We start from the raw sequence: 25,942 nt of genomic DNA, 5'->3' as shown, positions 1-25,942 counted from the left end.
GGGAGTAAGCTCTACAAACCTTTTACTGTTAGTAAAGCAGAACATCTTTGGATTCCAGCATCATTTTTAGCCTGGCAAAAATATTTCCCATCGTGCTTCACTTCTATGGCCCTGATCATAAGAGTGGCCACATTGTTCACAAAGGTCATTTTGGTGTTATCGTCTTCAACAATGTCATCATTATCTTTCAGCCAAGAGACTGTTATAGGCATGGAACCTTTAATAGTTGCTTGAAACACTATTGTGCCTCCTCTAAGTGAGCTAATGTTCTCAATCCTCTTCACAAATTGTGGGGGTTCTATTGAAAGAATAGATGCCTTGGTGAGTATTAGCCTCAACTAAACATCAGAATTAAATGATTATATTTTCCAGGCGGTACTGACCTTTCAGAGCCAACTCAGAGCTACAGACACAACTTCCTACATCGTTTGTTACCCTGCACTGGTATTCTCCTGCATCTGAAGAGTCAAACTTGAAAACCTGGAGGCTAATCAAGGAATTCTCAATGCTTATTCTGTGCTTTCTACTGCTCCTCACAGGTTTGTTGTCCTTTAACCAATAGACCTCAAATGGAGGGGTACCTAAGACCTCACATTCCAGTATCACATCTGAGTCTTTTAACACTTCCCTTGGTTCAAATTCCTTGACAAAGTAAGGTGACTCTATAGCACAAGACAGAAAGAAAGAGTGGGGGTTGTTAATTGGTTCTGGGACCTTTAAAAGGCTCGAAAGACTTGCTGAGAAAATTGAGTGGAGGGGTACTTTTGCACACACCTTTTACAACCACGACACTACTGCAGGTATCTTTCCCAGCATCATTTTTTGCCTCACATGTATATTCACCACAGTCTTCAAGAGTGACATCCAGGAGTCTGAGTACTGCTGTGGAGCCCACCAAAGTCATCTTGTGTTTGGCACTGTCTTTAATTTCCCTGTCATCCTTGAACCAAGAGATTTTAATTTCAGGCGTGCCTGTAACTTTACATTCTAATTGGGCGTATTCTCCTTTCTTAATCAACTGCGACGGCTCAAGTCTTTCCACGAAAGTAGCGGGTTCTGTGGAATTAAAGAATGTTATTAAGAAGAGTTGTAGAAAGAGGTTAAGGAAAAATAAGAGGCACCTCAAATCGCCACCCAAGCATATCATCATAAGAGAAAGAGTTGTGCAAACCTTGGACAAACAAGTTTGCACTGCATGAGGCTGAACCAGCCGCGTTGCTGACTTTGCAAGAATAGGCGCCTGAATCAGCAGGTTTCACAGCGTAAAGCTCCAAGTAACTCGACAAAGCTTCCGTCATGATGTAACAAGCTCCGCCAGTGGTTAGCTCAGCATCACCCTTAAACCATCGTACAGAGAGTGGTGCTGTTCCCTTAAATGTACTCTTCAAACGCACTGTTGACCCGGGAGATATTTCTTGAGACTCTGGCTCTGTCACAAAGCTAGGTGGCTCTACACATTGTTTGAAAGAAAGAGTTGGAAAGAATCAGTAGTTCAACTTAATGCAGTGAGGAGTTAAAAAGGGGGTGGGGAAAGAACGGTTAAAAGAGATACTGAGAAGAGAATGCAAAAGAAGATGTCAAACCTTTTATTGTTAAAGTTCCATGGCTTTCCTTGCCCCCTGCAGAGTTAGTAGCTCTACAGGAATACACTCCTGCGTCATTGGTATCCAGGTGTTTGATGTCCAAAGACGCTGAACCTTCTTCGTAGCGTATTGCATACTTGGCGCTGGCAGTGATCTCTTTGTCATGCTTAAACCAAGACACTTTTATTGGAAGAGAACCTGATACTTTGCAGTCAAAGTGGCAGGAGCCACCAACCGCGCTATCAACGTTCCGCAGAGGTTTGGTAAAGAATGGAGGAAGGGTGCGATCTGTTCCAAGGCACAGCAAAGAAAAGAAAACCAATATATATCAAAAAGAGTGTTTTAGGAGTGTCCCCTCCCACCTCCCGCCTTCTAATTGTTCTACCATCTAAATCGCAGTAGCGCTGCTGGATTACCAACCTAACACAGTAAATGAGGTGGTGCACGAACTGCGTCCAACATCGTTTGAAACTTCAAAGGTGATTTCGCCAGTATCGTGCAATTCGGCGGTGTAGAATTTCAACTGAGCAACATTGTTCTTGAAACTGATTCTATACTTTTTGTTAGAAGCCAGAGGCTTTCCGTCTTTGAACCATTTCGTTTTTAGCTCTGGAGTGCCTGCAACAGTGTATTCCAGAGTTGCTGGGTCCCCTGCTGTCACCTGAATGAATTCAGCTCTCTCAACAATAGTAGCAGGCTCTATAACAGAATTAAACAGTGGTCATTATAGACCTAATGCGAACAATATGCCTGTGTATAAGAAGAATTGTGCGATCTTAAAGTGCTCACACACTGACCTTTAACTGCTAATTCTCCAAAACATGTTTGGCTTCCTGCATCATTCTCAGCTAGACATGTATATTTACCACCAGAACTAATCTGGACATCTGTGATTTGCAAAGTTGCAATGCCATTTTCAAAGGTCACTTTGACTTTGTTATCTTCTTTAATAATATCTTTCCCCTTCATCCAAGTGACAGAAATAGGAGCTGAGCCTCTCACAGCTGCCTGTAAGAAAACTTCATCCCCAGCGAGTGCAGTAACATCTTCGATTTTCTTAATGAAAGAGGGAGGTTCTAATTTGAAAAAGAAAGGAAGGAAGAAAAACCCTTATCTATCATTGCATCATATGGTGATTGGTGCTGCATTTAAGGCTTTTTAAAGAAAATAAATTGCCTTCTGGATACAATGGCAACGTCTTTTATGGATTTCTACCTCTGAATGTTAGGGGGAAATCTACCATTTCAATCTGGAGACAGAGGGACCATTATTTGTTGAGCAATAAGTAAATGTCTTACATTTGACAGCAGGCAAATTAATCCAGGTGAAGTAGAGGTTAGGAACCTGTGGAACTCTAGATATTGTACTCCAACTCCCACCCCATTAGCCAATGGTCAGGAATTATGGGGTCCAACAACATCTGGACGGCTGCAGGTTCCCCATCATTGATGTAAACCAGGAGTGGAGAACCTTTGGTCCTCCAGATGTTGATGAACTACAAATTGGCCATGCTGGCTGAGGCTGATGGGAATTGTAGTTCAGCAACACTTGGAGGACCACAGGTTCCCCACTACTGGTGTAAATGAGGGGACTAGGAAGAGTAAAAGAGGAATTCTTTTACTGGGCACCAAAGTTTGCTTCTCAGAAGGATGTCAGGAGTAGAGATTTTGCCTTTTGGCTATGCTTTATGTTGGAAACCCCTTAATTTCATGACACTATACTTATCAAAGGAAAGGCTAACAGACCAACCATAGGCGTGCCTACTCAGAGGTAAGTCCCATTGAGTTCAGTGAGGCTTACTTTTAAGTAAGTGTGTGGGAATGCTAAGAGCATTTTTAACATATGAATTGCCTTTGGGCTCCTCTTTCAATACTTGGTGGAACTTTGAGTACTGATAATTTTGGGGATGGGAGATGAAAAGATGCATTAGCATTTCAAATTAGAATGCTGACTTGGGTAGGTTTTACATTTGTATCACAAGCTGACAGAAGCAATAAACTCTTTACATATCATGTGTAGGGATGGGCAAACCTATCAGTTCCTCTTTTTTAAAAGTCTTAAATTGAGTCCTCACATTTCCACATCAGTTTGCAGTTTTTAAAAGAAGTTCTCGTGAAAATTTATCAGCAGTTTAGTATTAATTTCTTCTACTACACACATTTTTAATGCTATTTTGCCCAATATTCACTATTTCCCAAAACTATTTTTCATTTTAGTGTTCATTTCCTAGTTGGAACAATGCATTGCAAAATTCAAAGAAGTGTGAATTTTAAAGGATGGCTGTATTCTGGTCTGCATATTGTTTTGAAAGGCAAGGTCACCTTTAAAAGAGAACTGAATTGACTGTGTAAAACAGCCTCTTGCTTGAGAATTAATTTCAATGAAATCTGTTATCTGCTTTTATTCCTGCATTCAAGAATATAAGAAAAGATTCCAAGATGTAACAAGACACAGAAAGAGAAGGAAAGGAAAGGAGACAACTAAAAAAGAAAAATTGGTTTCCACGAAAGAGTTATTTTCTCCTTTTGCACTATGTTAAAAATAGGTTTTGTTTGTTCACTTGCTCACTAACCTTTAAGTATATATGTTGCACTGCAAACACATTTTCCAACTTCATTCGCTATGGAACATTCGTATTCACCAACATCTGCACTATTAAATGAAGAAATCTCCAGAGAGATAAGAGACTTTTGGGAAGTCAACCTGTATTTTTTACTACTGCGAATTTGTTTCCTGTCTTTAAACCAACTGATTTCAAACGGTCCAGTACCAGAAACCTCACAATGAAGAGTAGCATTCATTCCTCTCACTATGTCGCCCGGCTCAAGAGTTTTGATGAAAGTAGGAGGCTCTATAAAATCATCAAAGCATGAATAAAGAATTAGTGACCGATAGTACACTTGCAACAGAACAGAGCACCTTGAAAAGAAAGCATCCCTGGGTTTAAGAACAAACCTTTGACAACAATCTCAGTACTACAGCTGTCACTGCCAGCATCATTAACTGCTTCACATGAGTAACTTCCACTGTCATCAACTTTCACATTGGTAATATCTAGCACAGCCACGTTATTGGCAAAAGACATCCTCTGTGTGTCGCTCTCTCTAATTTCTTTGTTATTTTTGTACCATGTCACCTGGATCTCAGGAGACCCTTTGATTTTGCACTGAAGGTGTGCTGACTCTCCAGGAGTCAACAAGTAAGAGGGGTCCACTTTCTTCAGGAACGATGGTGGCTCTAGAAGAAAAGTTCAGAAAGAAAGAAGCCTGAAATATAACACCTTAAGAAGATCGATTTGATAGGACGATTACAAAGACAAGCTATTGAGAAGCATGCAGATATCTATCCAGGACAAAACTCCAATTCCTGCCATTGCTCTCAATTCTGCTTTTTATCATGGTAAATCATGACTTCTCTAAAGAATCACCTAGGACGGAAAAATAAATAAATGACAGTTTTAGTCAACACTGGAATAAAGTTTGCACATTTAAGGAAATCAGACAATAAGCTTTAGTAAAGACACAAAGACGAGTGAAAAAGATTGTAGCTTTTCTTTTTACAAAGGAACACCACACCACACTTGGAGAAATGTGCTATGATTAGCTTTTTCCTTCTCAATGTTACCTCTCACTTCTTCATTATTTGGAACTAACAAATTGGTTCCGCGTGGGACCGGGTTGCGTTCAGGCCACCAGGCCCCAGCCCTGCCTCAGCATGGTGCAGGATAGCATCCTGCGTCACATTGAGGGTGACCCGGCCACGCCATTGCCAGGTGGCCAATCAGGGCACTGTGGGGGCGTGGCCAGGGCCCACTTAAACCCGTGGAGTGACTCTGGCAGCTCCTCTTTGAAGCGCAACTACTATAAATAAGGGGACATAAATGGCACCAAGTTTAGCAGGCCGACAATTTCCTTACCTCTGATTGTTACAGTGGCCGAAGAAGAGCTACTTCCAGCCTCATTTGCAGCAGTGCATGCATATGTTCCCGAATCTTTAAGTTTAGACAGAGGGATATCAAGTGATGCTATCTTGTCTTCAAAGCAAATCTTGTAATCTTTGCCTGGAGGTATTCGGGTTCCATCCTTGCTCCAGGATACTGTGACTTTCCTGTCTTCATCCACTTGGCATTCAAGATGGATCTTCTTATTGACTGCAGACTGAACAGACTGCAGTTCCTTGACGAATCGTGGTTTATCAATGACAGCTATTTCTGCCTGGCAGATGTCTGCTCCAAATTTGTTTGAGGCTTTGCAGGTATATACCCCCCTGTCATTTACGGTGAGGCGTGGAATCTCTAAACTGTGCTTATTCTCAGAAGCTGAAATCTTACAATGTTCTGTGGAAGAAATTGCGGCACCATCTTTCTGCCACACTGTGTCGATTACGGGGGTGCCTGCCACTGTGCAGAGGAACCTGGCACTCTTACCCACAAAAGTAGTAATAGATTCGGGTCTGGTTAGAAAGGTTGGAGGAAACGCTTCTGCAAAAGAAAGGGGGGAAAGTTGACATGGACTTGGCCAATACAGCAACCTTTCCCCCACACCCCAGCACCAAAGAAAGGAGACAGAAACACATTAAATTGCCTAGAAATAATGTGCAGTAAAGATTCCCAAGACTCAATACATCCAGTAAATCATTAGGATGATCTAGCAGTTCTAAAAGCCATCTAGCAAGAGTTATTTGTTATCTAAAAGAGCAGTTTTAAAAGCCATCTAGCAAGAGTTATTTAGTCATGAAATTAGGTTTACATGTGAGGATTTGAAGTGCATGTCATGAATCAATCAGCAATACAGATTCCAGTAAGATGAAAGGTATAGGCAATTATTATAGTAATAAAAAGGCCTAGGGAGATCTTTTTAAAAGAGCGATGTCATTATGTATCCTTTATTCATTTCAAGATGGCTCCCACTACCCACTACGTCTGTAAGCATGGATCTCAAAGAGTAAATAAAATCAACTGCATCCCAGCAAGATCATGACCAGACGACTCAGTTAATACTATAATCTTTTTGAGAAGCTTAAGACATTTAAGAGTGAATGTTTATAGGTGAATATGACGGAATCAAAAAACATTTCAAATGCCTCTGGGCACAATCCATGCCATTGCTGCCTTCTTCTCTCCTCCCGACCCCAGTGTGAAATGCTTTAAGTGTGGAAGTTCTTGCCTACAATCTCCTTCACCAACTGCAGTTCTTCCATCACTAGAGAGAGGTGCTTGTAGTGTGTGTGATTGTACCAAATGGTGCACATCTGAAATGAACTAGAGTATTCCCTTTATTACTCGTAAGTTTTCCTCCACGTTTAAAAGAGTTCGGAAATAATATACAATAATTACAAATCTGTTCTTTGACTCAGCTTCCGATGAAAATATATTTTTTGCTCCTGGATATGTATGTTGAACCTGGGGGCCAAATACCTGGTATTTTCTTCTATTTCTATATGCACAGAAATGGAAATCCTTAGTCTGTTATTGGCCCTAGATGCATTTTACCACATACTAATGGTGAACACATTCAGTTACCTAACAAGGAAGCAGCACAGGGTTCATGTCTCGCACTTACCAGTTACCGTTAAGGTTGCTTTGCTGCTTACACTGCCATACTTATTGGAAGCTTTGCAGCTGTATTCGCCACAGTCAACTACTTGCGGTCTCGGGATTTGAAGAGTGGATGTATAATTAGCGGTGTGTATGGTATACTTGTCGCCATCATAGATTTCCCGACCGGCTCTGTACCATTGAAACCGTACGTCTGGCGCCATCTCGATCTCGCAGGTGAACTTGGCAAGGTGGTTCACAGCGACTTCTTGGGATTCCAGCCTTCTCCTCAGTATGGGTCCAACTGAAGTTAAAAGTCAAAGAATAATGTGGTTACAACCATCCACGTTCATGTGGATATTGTAATACTAATAGCATGTATGGTGCTTATAAGTGTACATTCCAAAACACTGTTAATAAAGTGACCAAGAGAAATGAGATGTGTGGTTTCATGAGCTATCCAGGGAAAGTGGCTGTAAAGAAAAATGGTTGTCAGAGGTGAAAGCAAACCGAAAGCAGTGCTCAGTCTACCAGAGGGCTACATACATTGCAGTGCATAATGGAACTCTGAAGATACTCTGATGTGCTACTTACTACTAAAGGCATGCAAACAACATGATATATGAAATTATACCAGGTTGTACCAGAACATTTTCAACATGAAATGTGTGACATTATGCTAAAATGGTGCAATGACTTCTACAACGTGCTGTGCAATCTCTTGGCACGTCTACTCAGAAGCAAGTCTCACTGTGCTCAGTGGGGCTTCCTCCCTAGTAAGCGTGTTCAGGATTGCATCTTTATTGTAGCAATGAAAAGGAAAAGTGAACCAAGTTGCTCTGTGGATATGGGGATGAAAGTGCTCCTAAGACATGCACTCTTTTTTAAAAAATCTGACATTACAAATAGTTTATTTAACAATCATCATTCATGAAACAAAATTTAATTTTCTTTCAGTACCAAAAAGTGCAAAATGCAAATAAAAGGTGTGAATAAGAAATATATTTAAAGAAATAAAAGTTCTAAAGAGGAAACAAAAAGTGGAGGATCTGTGATTAGTTTGGTGGTGCACAGCTGAAGTTTATATACTTCTTATATCTGTATCCAAAATGCTACTAGAGATACAAATATATATATGTGTGTTCTATTCAGTTAGCAAATGAGTGAAAATAGGAAAGCAATATTTTATCCCCATATTCCAACCTCTTTTTACAACTGTGAGTTTCGCTGTTGCTGTTGTTTTTCCACCTTCATTCAGAGCCTCACAGGTGTACTCTCCTTGATGGACTTCCTTGAATGCTTGGTTGATTACTAGTGTGTATGTGTCATGGTCTTGCAAGCACTTGAACTCATTTCCTGAAGATACCAGCTTATCCCCAAAATACCAATTCACCACTTTAACATTTTCTATAATGGAAGTAAGACTTACGCTGTCACCTTCTTCAACAACAGTGTCTATAAAACTTTGGCGCATGATGGGACAACCCCTGCTCGCTAGACTGTCTTCTTGTTTGCTAGCCTTAACTACATGTGCCTCCTCTTCATTTTCCTCAAAAAGTTCTTCCTTTCTCTCTTTCACTTTTAGAGCATCTATTAACCTCTCAACTGGGGCTGCTGCTACAGGAATATCAAGGGTGAGTGTGGTTGTACCTACATCTTTAATGTGCTCACTGAGAGCAATAGTTTGGACTTCTTGAATAGACACAAGTTGGTCCTCCTGTATTTCTGATTCAGTACTCAGGTAAGCATGATGTAGCTCAGGTGAACCAATAATATTACTGACAGATTGTTGCTGAACAGGTGTCTCAGTTACAGTAGCAGACTGCATTAGTTTGGAAGGTGAACAAGAAGTAAGCAACTTGTGGTGTTTAGGTTCTGCTATGGCACTGGGTTCCTCTGCTGTCAGAATATGTTTCTCATCATAAATAATGGAGTGAACAGCAGCTTGCAATTCACTTTTGAAATCAGCTGTCTGAGAATATATTCCATCTAGAGAGAGAGTTATTTCTGCAGTATTGGAACTTTCCAAGATTATAAGGCAAGTGCATGTTGCATGTTGATGTTCTTTGATCACTGTTACAGTCTTTAATTGAACGCTCTCAATATCATCGAAAGCATCCAATGGAAATAAGTGCTGTTCATTTGTCAGAGCTACTTTCAGGGCCCTTCTGATCTGAGCCTTCATATCTAAGCTACAACATACTGGAGTCTCAGCTGCAAGTTCTTCTTCTTTCCGAAGCACTTTGTTTTCCCACGTTTCAGGCACACCCATAAGCAGCCCCAGTTGCTTTTGGGCCTTTACATTCTCAGCATCTGGCCTTGCGATCTTGTCCAAGTGCTCTTCCTTTAATGGCTGTTTTTCCTCCAATAACAATGGGAGCCTGACTGACTGACCTTCTTGGATGCGGGCTGCAAATTCTTGCTCTGTGGCTTCCAAGAGATCGATGCTCTCTATCGGAACACCTTGCTCCTCAACACAGGTGGATTCTGAAGGCAACCTGGGCTCAGACACCACCTCACAACTCATGGCCTGAACAGCCTCAAATGGCTCAGCATGTCCTACATCCAAGACCCTCTCTTCAGTCACATCAGATACCTGCATCACTGTTTGAAAGTCTTCCTTCCTCAGGGTAGCTTTCTGCTCTTTTTCTGCTTCGGGGAGGATTTCCTCTTTGGGCAGAAGCATCTCCTCAGCCACAGTGGTCAGACACTTACGAAGCTGAGGCTCTGCTATAGCCACAGGGTATTCTCCAGCAATGCCACTCTGAAAAGCCTCTAGGGCCTCGGCAGCTATCTGGTTTTTTTCCTCAGACGCCACAGCACGTTTGAGCATTATTTCAGCTTTCTGCAAAGCATTTTGGGGTTCGGGTTCTTGTACAGCCAAGATGCCTTCCTTAGGCAACACTTGCTCAGTTTGGGTCGTTTGGAGATGCAACACAGAAATGGGCTCCTGGGTGACCTGAATGCTAACTGCCTCTGCCAGAGGAGGAAACTGCTTAGCATCTTCACAAGACGTGGAAACTTGTTCTTCTGTTACTAAGCAGTGTAGCAAACATGGGCTTTTCCTAGACAGCGCCTCATCTTCCAGGGGCACCTCAGAACTAAAATGCTCTTCTCTAGGAAGCAAGCCTTGTCCATGTACAACAGGCAAATGCAGTGGCTTTTCACCCTCTCTTTGGATTTCTGCTACCACCGTGCAGTCTAACCTGGGAAGGTCCTCAGTGTGTTCATCAGAGAGCTGCTGCTTTTCTTCAGCAACCAGAGCTGTTTGGACAAGCCTGTCCTGTTCCAGCGAGCCCTTCTGCTGCTCTGCAATGGTTGCATCAAAGGCGGACTCTTTGGGGAACATCTGTTCAGAGGCAATCGTAGCCACATGCAATAAGTTGGATGATTCTTGGGTTGGACGAACTTCTGCAGGTGAATCAGCATAATCAATTGCCTCAGCATGAGCTTCACTTATCTTGCATTGTTCTGCTGCTACAACAGACTGAAAAAAGCTGCCTCGTTCTTTAGCAGGTGTGACATTCTCCCACTTGTGTGTGTGGTCTGCCAAAGAACTTTCCTTGGACAATTCTTGGGTGCCCTCAATTCTAGGAACACACACTGCATGTTTAGGCTCACTGGTTTCAATGACTTCCTCAGCTCCTGGGACTGAGAATACAGCAGACTCACCGGGGCTTACCACATATTTCTCCTCAGACAGAATGGAGGCAAACTGAGATGTTTGCTCGATAGCTGACGTTGGCCTGACCATTTCTGGAAGCTTGGTTTGCAGCCCCATTTCTTTGTCTTCTTGGTTTATTTCCTCCACAACAGGTAAACAGATGTCAGAAACTTGGTGGCACCAGGAACCCGGCAATTCGACTATTGGTGGGCTTTGAATTGGTTCAGAGTGTTGCTCTAGGAAACCGGGGTGCTCCTTCACCTCACATGTGGTAAAAGCTGAAGAAGCCACCTTTTCATTGGCCTGAGAAAATGGATCTGCAATTTCTCCAACTTTGTGAGACTCAAGCAAGGCTACTTGTTGGGTCAGAAGGGCTTCCTGCTGTACAGTAGCTGTTGAGTAGGAAGCCACCTGCAAAACATCTACCTCTTCACTATGTAGTGAATGCCTATCTTCAGTTCCAATTGTATACATCACATGCTGCCCATCATGCCTATCATCACCAGGCAGTTTAACGGCATATATCCGTGAGACAGTAGCCTCGTCACTTACAGTTTCTTTATATGACTTGGTGCGTGTTTTCTGTTTACTCTTCTTTTCCTTATATGGAGCCTCCCCAGGCACGTCTAAGAGAACAAGAAGTTCTGCACTGCTAGAGGCTTCACCTATGAGGTTGATTCCCTTACAGATGTATAAGCCACCATCGGCCCCCTGGCAGTTGTTCACCGTTAGTGACCCAGAACCATCTCGGTTATGAATGATAGTGTATCGTGCACAGGAGAAAATCTGGTTGTTTCCCCTAAACCACTGAATCTCTGGAGGTGGATCCCCAGCCACTTTGTACTCAAACACAGCAGGAGCACCTTGTGCACACTGAACAGGGTTTAGCTTCCTAACAAAATATGGAGGTCGAGGACTTCCTGTCTTCTCTGCAGTGAATTCTGCCTCCAGTTCCCTTTCATCTCCCTTAGGATTGACCTTCAGATAAGCAGAGCAGGCTGTCTCTCCATGGATATTACTAGCAATGCAAGTATATTCCCCTTCATGGTCAAATTTTGTGGAGAGAATAATGAGGCTATAGTTTTCATCATCAAACACAAACTTATAGTCTGCAGATGATGTCAGCTTAACACTATTGAAATACCATTGTATCTGTGGTTTTGGATCCCCAGTAACTACAACAGAAAGTCTAGCTAAATCTCCTAAACTTATTTCAACATTTGACACATGCTTGAGGAAGGTTGGGACATTGCTCTTCTCCCTTTTCACCTCTAAACTGCTAGAATAAACTGGATTTTCAGGCATGAGTTCAAGTGTTTTATCTCTATCACATAATTGTAGGCCGCTGGTGTAACTCTCAGTTCTTTCTTCCTCAGAAGACACAATAATAGAGCTAGAAATCTCTGTATGGGGAAAAAATTATTTACATTTTACTAAAATGCTTTCTTGAAAAATTCATCTTGTATCTACCAGATACTATCAATCAATTATCATGTTAAGACAACACTTTGTAATGCTGCAAGATGATTAAAACATTCATATATTTTAAAATATACCTTGAATCAAAGGGTGGACATTATTTTAGGATTCAGTTTATACAGTGGTACCTCAGAAGTTGAACGTAATCCATTCCAGAAGGATATTCAACTTCCGAAACGTTCAATTTCCAAGGCACGGCGTCTGATTGGCTCTTGCAATCACAAGAGCCAATCGGAAGCCACTTGTCTGTCACATCGGACATTAGGCTTCCGAAAAACATTCGCAACCCAGTACACTTTTCAGGTTTGCGGCGTTTGGGAGTCGATTTGTTTGGGAACCAAGTACCAAGGTACCACTGTACTGACAATTTCCCATTTAATCAGTGCATGAATATTGGGGAATATCTGCATATACGTAAACTGAAGGCATAATACATCTCAGATATATGGGTTGGTGTTTAATATGTATAGACAGACTCAGATGTTCACTTTTCCATTAGTACTAAAAAAGCAAAATCACAGCTCCCATCATTCTAGAACATTAGCCATTGTGGCTGGGACTGATGGGAATTGAAATCTAGCAAAGTCTGGAGGGCCACAAGTTCCCCATCAAGGGCAGTCTTCCCTCTCCTGCTATTCTACAGATGTTTTGGACTACAATTTCCAACTGCTCCAACCAGTATGGCTGTCGGTCAGGGATGATGGGAGCTGAGAGCCTCAGACATCTGGAGGATACCAGGCTGAGGAAAGTTGATCTGGGAGATACAAGAGTCTGCAATAAATGTTTGATGATTTAAATACCCCCTTTAAAAAAAAAATTGGTACTGCAGATCCATGAGCTGAATGCTCATTATGGGGTGTTCCTGCTGACAGAAGGAAGAAAAGGAAAATTTTGCTGCTTCACCCTGCATCCCCCTGAAAATTTGCTCTGGCAAATTTGGGGAACCCTCCTGTGGCATGAGAATGCAAGGGGAAGGAGGAATCCACAAAAATTTGCTCTCACATTTTCTGTCAGCGGGATCCTCTATTGGAACAGAGAAACTTCTGCAGAAGAAAGGAACCCTTCTATTAATGGAAAAGGAAATCTCACTCCAAGTCATAAAGTCATAAAGAGAATATTAATTGGGATAGGGATTCAGTAACATATCACACAATAATAAATATTTAAACTTGTAATAATTTTTTACACTGGTATATAATCTTCTACGTATTTTTTGTGTGACTTAAAGTACACTTAACACCTGGAGGTAGATTCAGCAATTATTCTTATTGGATTTGCTTTATGGGGCTGTTTTATATCAGAAAAAGGAATGTGGTCTGAGGTGTAGGATGGTAAGTGAAATAAAAGCTATTCACTGAAATGGTGCTATTGATTATACAGCACCAATCCGGGGGGGGGGGGGGAGATGCTTAAGTCCCACTGAAATCAATGAACCATAAATCCCATTCATTTCAACTGAATTAAACAGTCAAGCACAACTAATGCACTCCACTTCATGCCATTCAGTAGAAACATAGAATTATGGTGTTGGAAATGATAATTATTTATACCCCGCCCATCTGGCTGGGTTTCCCCAGCCATTCTGGGCGGCTTCCAACAGAATATTAAAATACAATATTAGCCCTAAGACAGGATGTTCTAGAGCTCAGCCAGCAAAAATTAGTTCCAAGTCAAAGACACAGACAACTATTTTATGCCAAGTCGGACCATCAACCATATGGTTCAGTATTGATAGTGCCAGTGTTTCTTTCTCTACCCAGAGGTATTTGATCATATAAGGTATCCTAGGCAGTATAGCCTTCCTCTGGAAGGAAAACATTCATCTTCTTAATACTCAGAAGCCACGTGGTTCTCAGCTCTTGATCAGAAGACCTAAGGCTGCTCTGTGGTCCACAAATGGTCCACATACACTGTGCCAGGCAGACAAGCAGTCAGAAAACAATTTGGCTTTCCCCACCAATTGGTTGCCATCCTTTCTTATGTGCATGAGCTTCTGTAAGTCCTCCAATGGGGGCATGGATCAGTTAGATACAGTGGTGCCCCGCAAGACGAATGCCTCGCAAGACAAAAAACTCACTAGACGAAAGAGTTTTCCGTTTTTTGAGGTGCTTCGCAAGACGAATTTCCCTATGGGCTTGCTTCGCAAGATGAAACGTCTTGCGAGTTCTTGCGAGTTTGTTTCCTTTTTCTTAAAGCCGCTAAGCTGCTAAGCCGTTAATAGCCGCTAAGCCGCTAATAGCCGTGCTTTGCAAGACAAAAAAACCGCAAGACGAAGAGACTCGCGGAATGGATTCATTTCGTCTTGCGAGGCACCATTGTATTGACTTCCTAATCCATGCACTCACTTTTGCCACACTTAATACTACAAATTCTACAAAACTACAAAACAAAGCAGCTCAGTGTTTCGAAGCAAAGCTTTCGTCTTTGCCCTATGTAAGATTCTGCAATGATAACCACAGATAAAGTTGATGGTATAGAGGCGGACATGTTTTCGGGACTTTTACAAAACCACTCAGTTTTGCCGCACTAAATACTATAAATTCCTCCCTTTTTCTAAAATGGCAATTAAGATTCACAAATGGTTAAACTATGATATGAGGAGGACTATACAGCTATTACTTCCAGGTCAAGTGGTACAATAAAGATATTTTCTGTTTCTTTTTTTATTATGTATTTTGTGTTTTTATATTATTGTGATATTATGTTGTAACTGCCCTGAGACCTGCAGGCATAGGGCGGTATACAAATTTAAATCAATCAATCAATCAATCAAACAAACAAACAAACGATATAGCTCTACCTAAAAACTATGGGGGGGGGGGAGAATCCCTGGCAGCACAGAATTTTCTTTGTCTCTGTCACAGAGAACCATGGGAGTTTTGTGTACCTTCAAGGTTCTAAGGAGGCCTCTATACCTTTGCGGCTCTAAACTGCAGGTATGCAACATTACATTTCCCCTACAAACATTTAAAGTACTCTGTTAGAACACTGCAGCTGTCTACTAATGATTAACTGAGCATGTGTGCAAATGACTGGTACATGTTTTTAAATTTAAATGCCAGAGTAAGTTAACTGTTCTTTGTTTGACAGTTACAATGAGAACTTTCCCAACATCCCACCCTCTGTTCAACTCTAGAAAAAATGATGTGTTTCTAGTTTCATATGTCTAGAAGGATGGGCATAAAGGTTATGACCTTCACATACATACCACCATTGTTTAAAGGTTGATAATTAATTCATCAATGTATGCTCAATGAAGAATACGAAACCAAAGTCGAATACTGTATTTTGAACTTTTATTAAAACAATATATACATTGACATTTAAAATGTAACATCAAATATGAACAAATAAAGCTCTTTCGTTCCTCTTTTTTTTTAAATACCCTGTAACTATGAAAAAAGACATCTGAGTTGATACTGGAAAAGTGTATAGCTTAAATGCTAGCTTTGGAAGATGGGAATTGTAGCCAACATTAGTCCTACTTAGAGCCAACTGAAATTAATGGGTATGACTAAATTACATCCATTAATTTAAATGGGTCAACTCTGAGTAGGGCATAGTTGCATGCAATGCTACAGGTGTAGCTGCCAGTCTTTGCTTTCATCACAACTGCTTGGCCATGATTTTGACCGTAACCAACGGTTTGGATTTACAGGATCAGGCCACAGATAAAGTGAATGCAAAGATACTACAAGCTGGAAGTGAGTGTGAGAGGTCAGATATGGTGGCTGAACTTCTTGAGAGTGAAACAGCGTGGGTTTTCTGATAGCATCAGACCATATAATACATTCAATGCATTTTCCCTAATATGCTGGGATAGCTGCACTTCATTTGCTCCAAAACTGCTAGTCAACTGTATCGGGAATGACAATGGACACAATGCTATGAGCAATTTTTACCCAGCTCAACGCTGGATCAGAAATTTCATTTCTCTTATACTCTTACACTATTGAAACATTTTAACTGCCATGCAAATTATTTTAATGCCTACTGTCAGCACGTTGAGAGTGCTGAAATACCCTGTGATATCCATTGTATCAGTTTAGTGTTTCCAAAAGGAAACACCCTCCCCCCCTTTTACTTCTTTCCTTAGGTTTTACATATAAATGCCTAGTATGTTACCAGGTGTCTAAACTGTTTGAAATTTCTAGTCAACTGAGACTGAAAATGGCTTGGCTGGAAACAGAATCAAACTTGTAATTTTGAAATCAGTGGCGGCGAGATTTCCGTTCTGAGGATCCTGTGATAAAGGAGCCATACGGGCTGCTTTCCACAGATCACCCAAGCTATTTGACAAAACATGTTATGCATGTCTCGGGCAAGAAGCTCTGCGTTTCGAAGCAAAGCTTCTGTCTTTGCCCTATGTAAGATTCTGTGATGAGAACCACCGATAAAAGTTGATGGTATGGGGGCGGGCATATTTACAGGGTGTCTCTTTTTTTTTACATGACCTGCTCTATATTTTGAAGAGTAATTCTAACATATTTGGGAACTTCAGCAATTCCTAGTAATATAGCATCAGTTTTGGGATTATGTGGTGCCTAAAGCCACAGATTTTTGATGAAAGACTGAGCTCATAAATATAGAAATAAGAGCATGCATGTGCACAACTGAGTATATAAATGCACCAATTTATTTAAGTATAAATTACCGTGCTTCTTTTAAATATCAGTGTTGAAAATAATATAAAGCAGGAACTCTCAAAAGTACAGTTTCATATTTAAAGGTAGCTGTCTCAGAGTCAAGTGGTGTATTCTTTTCTAGTGTTAAAAGGCTATTTTCGTTTATCAATATGTCTGAGTTAGAGAATGTGTTTTTGGTGCTGATCACAATAGTGACTAGATTACCTATGTATTTTCTTTTTCTTTTTTTCATATACACAGGGAGTGAAGTCCTATACGGATCAGGGGTGCCATCTTGAATAAAATATTGAGGGGGGTAGGTAAGCCTCACCCCACATAATTGATCACAAGACATGGCACACCCGCCCATTTAAATGGCAATGCCCATCAACTTTGGAGAGCCACCAACCCTCTCAAATAACATATGGGAGGGCGAAAGGAGCTCAGCCCCTAGGAGTTGGCTCCTATGATACAGATCAACTTGGAGGTAAGCCCCATTGTGTTGATTTAGGTTTACTCTCAGGCATATAGGGTCTGGAACTGCAGCCTTAGAGTCCCAAACCTAGGCATGTTTACTCAGGAGTAAAATCCCATTGTTTCCAATGGGATTTGGTCCCAGCTAAGCTTGCATGCAACCACAGCACAAAACATTTTACTGAATGAAATTTGTACAGTGGACAATATTCATGTCTGTTCATATACTGAAAAACATGGTTTTAAATTCATACTTCTTCTAGTCTATGATGACAGAAGTTTAAAAACAGCAAAGAGTTTTATGATACTTGAAAGACTATCAAATTTATTATGGTATATTTTTTGTGTGAATGTGACATAATAAATTTGCTAGCCTTTGAAGGTTCGCAAGACTACTATTTTTCTGCAACAGAATAACATGAATATCCCTCGATAAAGAATTGTATTTTTTAAAAAAATGTTGGCTATCAAGGCCTTGGCTTGAGATGGATTTCAGGGTTCTGTTTCATTTTATCCATTGCTAGAGATTAATTGACCCACCTAAAGTGTAACCATTTCTAAGAAGTTTAATTTCAATATATTTTATTTATGCTAGGTTCACATTAGCACATTTGCCTGTTTTGCATTGCTTTTTCTCTAGTTAACAAGTAGTTTTAACTTGGTAAAAGAAAAATAAATCTGAAAGTTTTTTCTGCAATCTCCACTGTGACAGAAAACCCAAATGGGCCAATTTGGTCTCTGATTCTCTTGGAATCAGGGTATTTCAACTGGTGTCATGTTAATACTCTTCATTTGAATTGGAATGAGATCAACATAAGTCTCAGTTACTTCAGTGGGAGAGAAATAACATAAGATTTCAGGATCTGTTCACGAGAGAGTGTTATTTTCTGATACAACATTGCGAGAGGGAAATCCTTTTTTTTTCTGGTACTGCGTTTAAAATTCAGTGTGCATATAAAGTACAATTCCCAAAAAGTCAGTTATAAGAAAAAAGGGGGTATCAAATATTTCAAGACCCTCTTAACAAAAATGTGAATGCACCTTTTAAATAAAACAATCATATTTACATGTATCAGACAAAGATGGTGTACACATGTGGGTGACAATTACAATGATATCATTACAAGGATGCGTACGGTGTTGGGATCAATGGAACTCGCTTAGCCTGTAATAAGAGCTAAGCATCACTTCATCTCCACAGTAGTTCCCGGTAGGGAGAGCCTTGGGGAGGGGCCAGTGAATCCCACTCATAAGGTTGCTTCAAATAACAAGAAGCATCAAAATTACTGCTACATAGTCTACCAGGATGGATCTCTAAATGCGGTGCAAATGTGCTGTCTCTTTAAGAATAAATACATTTTGAAAGCAGGACATTCAGCAGATTGTTAACAAAGCACTGCTATAGGCAGTCCCTGCTTTGTTGGTTGCTACACACTTATACTCGCCTTCATCAGTTTGGACTAAGCTTCTTATAGTCAGACTGTGACAACCTTCCTGACTTTCCTCCACACAGTATCTCTCTTCATGAATCAATGCCCCATTTTTAAACCAGCTTATTGCCGGTTTTGGAGAACCAACTACTAAACACTGGAAACTTGCAGAGGTACCCTTGAAAGAAGCACAATCAGAAATATGTTTCATAAACTTTGGAGGTGCTTCTGTAACTTGAAATTCAAAGCTGCAGCTGTCTGTGCTCTCACCTTTAAATTCAATCTGCTCTTCTTTGGATGGTTCAGCAAATACATCAAAGTTAATATTTACACATGCTTCTCCTTCCTCTTCCTGCTCCTGTTCTGTAACAGCTACCAATTTAACAGCTTTCTGAGAATCATCAGTGTCACCTTCAAACTCAAACTCCAGCTCTATTTCCGTCTGGTTGCCATTTTGGATAGTATTATCAACAAGCAAATCAATCTTTTGAGGCCTACCACTAGTGCTATCCAAACTTAAATCTGCCTGACTTCCATCATTGGTCACTGCAAGAGCCCCTTGGCCCTCGGTTACAGCTAACAAGCACCTGCATATAGCTTCTCCAACAGCATTAACAGCCTTACACAAATACATGCCACTATCAGAATGCTGTACATTCTGAATTTTAAGACTATGACTTCCATTCTCACTTCTAACAGTGTACTTCAAAGCGTCTGAAGAAATGCACTGATTTGCCTTAAACCACTGCACTACTGGGGTAGGACAGCCTGCGACTGTACAATGAAACAATGCCTCAGATTTTTCTGGAACCTCTATGTCAAAGACAGGGGTGGTAAAGCGTGGAGGCATCTCGGTGACTTCAAAGTCAATTGTAACATCTTTGTTCTCTTTCCCAAAAGAAGCCGTTGTGTGTTCCACCAGAGATAAAGGGAGAACATCAAGAGACACAATCATACTTTGATTATCAGAAGTGAGTTCAGGAATAGTGGCTATTTTCACTTGCTTCTCACATTCCTTAATCTCAGTTTCATCCAGCTCTACTTCCAGGAGAATTTCCTGAGGCGAAGGTGTTCGTGACGCTGACCCTTGTTCTATATCAAACTCTATAACCTGTTGATGAGTTACTGGAGGAGGAAGAGCCAAAGCTCTTCCATCATGGGGTAACACTTGTACTTGTGCGATATTCTTGGATTCGCCTATGATATTTATTGCATGGCACATATATTCCCCTCCGTCTGTTTTTTGAATGTTGCGGATTTCTAAGATACAAACATCACCTTCTTTTTGTATTTTGACCCTTTCATCTTGCTCAAGCAATGACTTATTTCTATACCATTTCACATCAGGTATGGGAATCCCTATGACCTCGGCAATAAAACGCAATGTGGTGTTCTCATAGATTTTTCTTTTAGTCAATGGCTTAATAAATGCAGGGGGAATTTCGTTTCCCTTTGGTTCCAATGCTTCACAAGGTGTACCGAACATTTCAGCACGTAGCTCTTCGAGAGAAGAGCTCCTGTGTTGCAAACGAGAGCCACGGGGTGTTTGGTAACGTTCTGGTGGGGTACTTCCCCTCACTAGATTTGCAGGAGACCTCATTGAAGCTCTGTTTGACTCTGCAGTTGGTGTAGAATATCGCTCCTCTGATGGTGTAGAATATCGCTCCTCTGACGGTGTAGAATATCGCTCCTCTGACGGTGTAGAGTATCGTTCCTCTGAAGGCGTAGAATATCGTTCTGGGCTGCCAATTGGTGTGTGATAAGACTCAAAAGACATGGGAGATTCAAAATTATCCACTGAAGATGGTGGTGTGTAGAATCCCTCAGCCTCTACCATTTCGTCTCCGCTCATGCTGTCAATATCAATAGACATTTCTGACTCGGGAGAAAAAGGGCGGGTCAGTTCTTGCTGTTGCTTGTAATAATCATATACGGTGCTAAATGTAACATCTTCAACCTCCAAGGATGTGATAGATCCCTCCCTGGTCAGAGTCCTGGATGAGCTGTCTCTGGCAACTGGGATCTCCTGTTCTCTGGCAGCAAGCAAATATTTTGTAAGAGAGAAATCTGCTCCTTCATGAGGAGTAGGAGGACGAGGAGGAGGTTCTTGAGCGTGAAGAGTACTTTCTTTGGTAGCCCCTTCAGTTAGATTTCCTAGAGGAGGATTCATGAATTCAGTAGTTTCACATTCTCCTGTCACACCTCCCTGGCTTATAAGTGATTCATCTTTTAAGGAAAGAAGGAACTGGGCCAACGAGGGTTCCTTGGCTGAGCTGTGTGATGATGGTTGTTTGTCAGGCATTATTTGGCTATCAAAAGGCTTCTCGATATCAGTAGTCCTCTCAGTAACACGTGCCTTTTCTCCCCCTGTTTCATGAACGCTTTGAGGCTTCTTTCCATGTGCAGCTTTCTTCAAATCAGATATGAAACTATCAGCTTCGAGGACACCAGTTTCTTCCACTTGGTTTTGAAAATACTGACTGAGAGGGATGGGTTCTGGCTGCCCCCACAGAAAGGCTTCATCTGGCATCCTAAGCACTTCCTCCTCAGAAATTTTCCCCTCCTGATTGCAATGCCGTTTTGTAGCAGACTCCTGTTCAGTAGAAAGGCTAACAGTTTCTAAGGCCTTCTTCAGTATTTGTGTCACTGTCAGCTCTGCTTCCGCTTGTAATTTTTGTTCTAGGGAATTCTCTCCCTCCAGCCGCACCGTATAGCTCTGACGAAGTTCCTCACTTAGAGAAACTCCTTCCTCTGGTACGCTTGCCTTCTGTAGCTGTTTTATGAAACTCTCTGTCTCTGTACCTACCATCTCAAAAGCCGACCTCAGATTAAAGGAACCCACTTCTTTCTCTGGTAATGTTTCAGCCTCCTTCAATGAAAAGCCTTGTGATAAAGATGCAGCATGTGCTTTCAGATCAAACATTTGCTCTTGTGTTTGTAGTTCTTTCTCTGGGGACAGGGTGCATTCTTTGTGGTTGCTGCTTTTGTAGAGGACATTGCTTTCAGTGGATTTCAACTGCTGCCCTTGAAAGGCTTCCATTTCCTCTGAAGCAGAATACAGGAATTTGAGAGGTATTTGCCCCCGTGGCAACTTCTCTTCTTGCTGTTGATCAACATTTTCTAGATTCAGAAAAGCTAATTTTAAATCAATGTCTTTGTTTTCGGGGGATGTACATTCCTGAACATTTTCTTCTTCCATCATGGTTTTCAAAGAGAAGGAATCTTTTTGGCAAGAATGCATTATTTGACGTGCATTTTCCATGGTACTCTGTGTATCAGCCTGAACTCCTTCAGAAGCGGAATAGAGGTTTTTTAAGTATGTTTCTTCTGTCTCTGGTAGGTGGCTATTTTTTTCTATATTTGAGTAAGCTTGCTTTAAGTCAAAAATGCCATTTTTAGGGGGTAATGATTGTTGCAGTGCACCACTTTCTTCCTTTATAGTTTCATTTATTTTGGAAACCTCTAAATCTGATTTTTTGTGTGCATGTTCAGCCACGTCAGTTTCCAGGCTTTCAGCAACTGAATATTCAGTTTTAACATATTTCCCCCCAATAATTTCTGTGTGTGGAACAGTAAAAACAGAATCTTGATCCTTTTCATGAGTCTGTTTTTCCTCAATGTGAACTTCCTTCTGAACAACAATTTCTATGTTATAATTAGATTGTTTGGAGGGAAATTCTTCTTCAAAGGATAAGATAGCTTCCTTGAAACTGTATTCTGTCTTTACTGGTTCAGTATCTTGGGAAAGCTCTTGTTGAGAAGCTCTTTCTTGCTCTACAAACAAAGTGGGAGCTTGTACAATTTCTGGGGTTTTGTTGACATCTAGTTTCATTTCTTCAGAACCGGAATGCAGAGCTTTCACAAGGACATCGTCCTGGTTTTGACTATCATTTTCTACATGCAGAGAAAGTTGCTTTAAATCAAATATTCCTTCTCCCAGTTCCTTCTCTTTGTTGATATCCTGGCTATAACTCTCAGCTGATGTGTCTATTTCTGCACTTTCTATTATCTTGCCTAGCTCTGTTCTTTCAAAATCTGAAAGTTCTTTGATAACGATTTCCTCTTGTTCCTCAACAACAGTTTCTGTGCCTAAGGAAGCTGGATGTAAACCAAATTCTTCCTTCTCTAGGCATAATGCATCTTCTTGGGCATAATTTGCTTCCTTTACAAGTTCACCCTCTTTAGAAATACCTTGACTAGAATCCAATCTTTGTTCTAGAGCTGATATGCCGATTTGGGCTGATTCTGTGATTTTGTTTGTATTAGCTTGTATTATTTCAGAAACCAAACATTTTTCCTTGGCATACACTTCCTCTGACTTAAGTCTGTTTTGTTGTTCATCAGCAGTTTCTGTATCTGCATGAACCGGCATTCCATCAAGTGAGATATCAAGTTTGCCAGCAATTGAGCTTGGGCCTATGAGTTCCTGAGTTTCAGTTTGTTCTTGAGCATTCTTATCTACGTTGTCTTTAATAGTAAGCATTTGTTTTAAATCAAATACAAATTCAGGCACACTTACATCTGCTTTTCCTACCAATTCTTCACCACAATGGATTTCCTTCTCTTTCCCCTCACCAAAGCTAGTGAACTTTTCCTCATGGATCAAAGTGTCTTTCTCTTTGTCAGAGATAGAACTTCTGAATGCTTGCTCTTTTTCTACTCTGAACAGTTCTTGGTGTTCATTGGCTACTGCCTCCTGCAGATTTTCTTTGTTTACAACCTCATCGTCAAGTTGTTCTTCCTTAGGTGCACTTTGGAGTTCATTGTTTATATTTTGCAGATGTAACATACTTCTCTTTTCTATGGCTGACTGATCCTTAGAATTCTTGCTTAATATATCAGTAAAACATTGATCCTTCTCATGGATATCACTGTCTTCTTGCAGCAGTGTGGAAAACCTATGATCCATAGATTCTTTTGCACTTAACTCCTGCTCAAAAGTGCAGATTTGTTCTTTAACTTCCTTAAATGGTATGTCTGTGATTATCTCACTTGAAGGTATTTCCTCGTGTGATATACCTTGAGTTGGTCCATACTGAAGACTCTCCGATTCTGGTTCCAGATATGCTAGTGTGAATTCCTGATCTTTAGAAATCTTCTGCATCTTCTCAAATATGTCTCTTACAGTTTTCCCTTCATCTTTTACATCATGACTTACAGAAATGTCTTCTCCTGTAACTGACTTCTCTCTTTCCGTATGACTCTCTACAACCATTTCAAATTGACAGCTTGATGATATTTCCATAGCTGCGTGTTTATATGTGCTTTCTACTTTGGCTTGCTCAGCAGCTGTATCTCTAAATTCCTCAACAAGTGGAGTGTCTGCTAAAATTTCTGAAATACTGGCTACCTTTTGTTCTTCTTTTGCATTTGACTCCATCTCTTTATATACTTCTTTTTGCTCCCAGATCTGGAAATGTGGGTGTTCACTTTCATCAGCAAGTAGAGACTTCATTACATCATTTAGATAATTTGGCAGCTGGGATTCCATTTCCTGGGCTGGTCTACCTGTTTCTTCCCCTCCGAAATCCAGTTTACTAACACTGTGGAACTGCTGGCTTACAGAATATGCTTTATCGCTAAAACTACTTTCCGTAAGTCCTACTGAGGATTCAAAATAACTCCCCAAATGTTCTTTTGCAATCTGGTCCTGAGTTCCTCTGACTTGGCTTTCGACAGCTTTGAGCTCAGTTTCATCCAAAAATATTTCCATGGTGGGATCAACTGAAAGATAACAAACAGTTTCGACTATGCCAGCTTTGTTTTCGGCAACACATTTGTACATGCCAGCATCAGATATGGAAACCTTGCAAACGTGCAACCTATAAACGCCATCTCCCTCCTCAAAGTAAAACTTTTCAGTGGGGATTAAAATCCCATCATTCTGCAGCCATGTTACAATTGGCAGTGGTTCAGCAGATATTAAGCATTCAAGTACCACCGAATCCCCTTCTCTACATCTAACGTGTTGTTGAATTTCTTTTAAGATTTTGGGGGGTTCATGAGCCACATCAAATGAAAATTTAAACTTATGCTTTAGTCCTGCAGAAGTTTGTTCTTCAGGGGGTTCTTCAGGCACAAACTCAACAAACTGAGTTAATTCTTTAAATTCTTCATCTTGTTCTGGAGTTGGGGTTGGAGCGATTATTTTTATTTCCACAGGAAGTGAAAGCAGATCTGGATCAGAAATGCAAGGTCTGGGCAGGTTAATCTGTGGAGGGAGGAGAGTGGCTCTGCCATCCATACTTAAATCAGGTTCATCTTTTTTTGAATACTCAAATGCCAAACTGAGTTCCTCTTCTTCTTCTGCATAGTCTGGTGAAAGCTCAACTTTACATATACTGAATGGTTCAAATTCAGGCTTTTCCTTTACTTTCACTTTTAGCGTTCCTGAAGTTGTAGCAGTCCCATGCTGGTTAAATATCACACAAGTAATGGAGCCTTCCTGATCACGGACAATGGTGGAGAATGTCAGTGTGGAACTATTTTCTGTGGTTCTGATGTTACATTCTTGGTTACGTGACAGCGGCTTGTCATTGTTATACCAAGTGACTGTGACCTGTGGATGGCCTTGGAAATCACAATTAAAAATACAGCTCTCTCCTTCGCTTACTTCTTGTGATTCAATTTCATGAACAAAGAAAGGGGGGCATGGCTCCAGATATTTTGGAAGAGGCCTCACCAATTTGTCAGGTGGTTCTGTTATCTCCGTTTCTGTTTCAGTGACCTCAGCCAACGCAGACTCTTCAGTTTCAAGGGAGCATTTGTTTACTGACATTGCCATTTCTACAGTTTTGCTCATTTCCCTGATCTCAAAAACAGGCGCAGGTTCATTAATGTTCAATGTGATTGTATCAGACATCATCATATCAGGTTTCCCTCTCTCATTGACATCATCTTTCTCTCTCACACTGACATCATGTTTCTCTCTCTCACTGACATCATCAGTCAAAAGTACATATACCAGGGGAGAGGGGTTTTTCTTAATGGTTTTTGTCGCCTTGAAGTCTTGAGTATCCATTCTTGCTTCTTCTGATTTTCCATGGGTATAAGTATAGTTCATCCATCCTGTGTTCCCAATTGCCTTTGGATCTTTTTCTGGAACTTGTGGCTTCACGTTCCCTTTAGAGGCTACTACCTCCTGTCTCCGG

General features: G+C 40.9%; 1 protein-coding gene across 49 annotated transcripts in view; it reads right to left on the bottom strand.

The window, feature by feature from the left end:
- TTN (titin) overlaps positions 1–25,942 on the bottom strand; it is a 300,685-nt gene that overhangs the window by 211,692 nt on the left and 63,051 nt on the right. For 45 of the 49 annotated variants that reach the window (XM_079974390.1, XM_079974400.1, XM_079974409.1 and 42 more), the window contains 12 exons: positions 8,323–12,186; positions 7,145–7,423; positions 5,500–6,063; positions 4,539–4,820; positions 4,156–4,434; positions 2,381–2,659; positions 2,004–2,282; positions 1,584–1,871; positions 1,172–1,450; positions 775–1,056; positions 384–662; positions 20–298 (listed from right to left, as the gene is read on the bottom strand). In XM_079974390.1, coding sequence (XP_079830516.1) covers positions 20–298; positions 384–662; positions 775–1,056; positions 1,172–1,450; positions 1,584–1,871; positions 2,004–2,282; positions 2,381–2,659; positions 4,156–4,434; positions 4,539–4,820; positions 5,500–6,063; positions 7,145–7,423; positions 8,323–12,186 — 7,233 coding nt within the window. The remainder of the gene's footprint in view (positions 1–19; positions 299–383; positions 663–774; positions 1,057–1,171; positions 1,451–1,583; positions 1,872–2,003; positions 2,283–2,380; positions 2,660–4,155; positions 4,435–4,538; positions 4,821–5,499; positions 6,064–7,144; positions 7,424–8,322; positions 12,187–25,942) is intronic. The other 4 variants (XM_079974429.1, XM_079974430.1, XM_079974432.1 and 1 more) reach the window with 2 other exon arrangements.

Source organism: Podarcis cretensis (assembly GCF_951804945.1).
Source record: "Podarcis cretensis genome assembly, chromosome: 1".
NCBI classification, from domain to species: Eukaryota; Metazoa; Chordata; class Lepidosauria; order Squamata; family Lacertidae; genus Podarcis; species Podarcis cretensis.
This window is presented reverse-complemented; position numbering and strand designations above follow the sequence as displayed.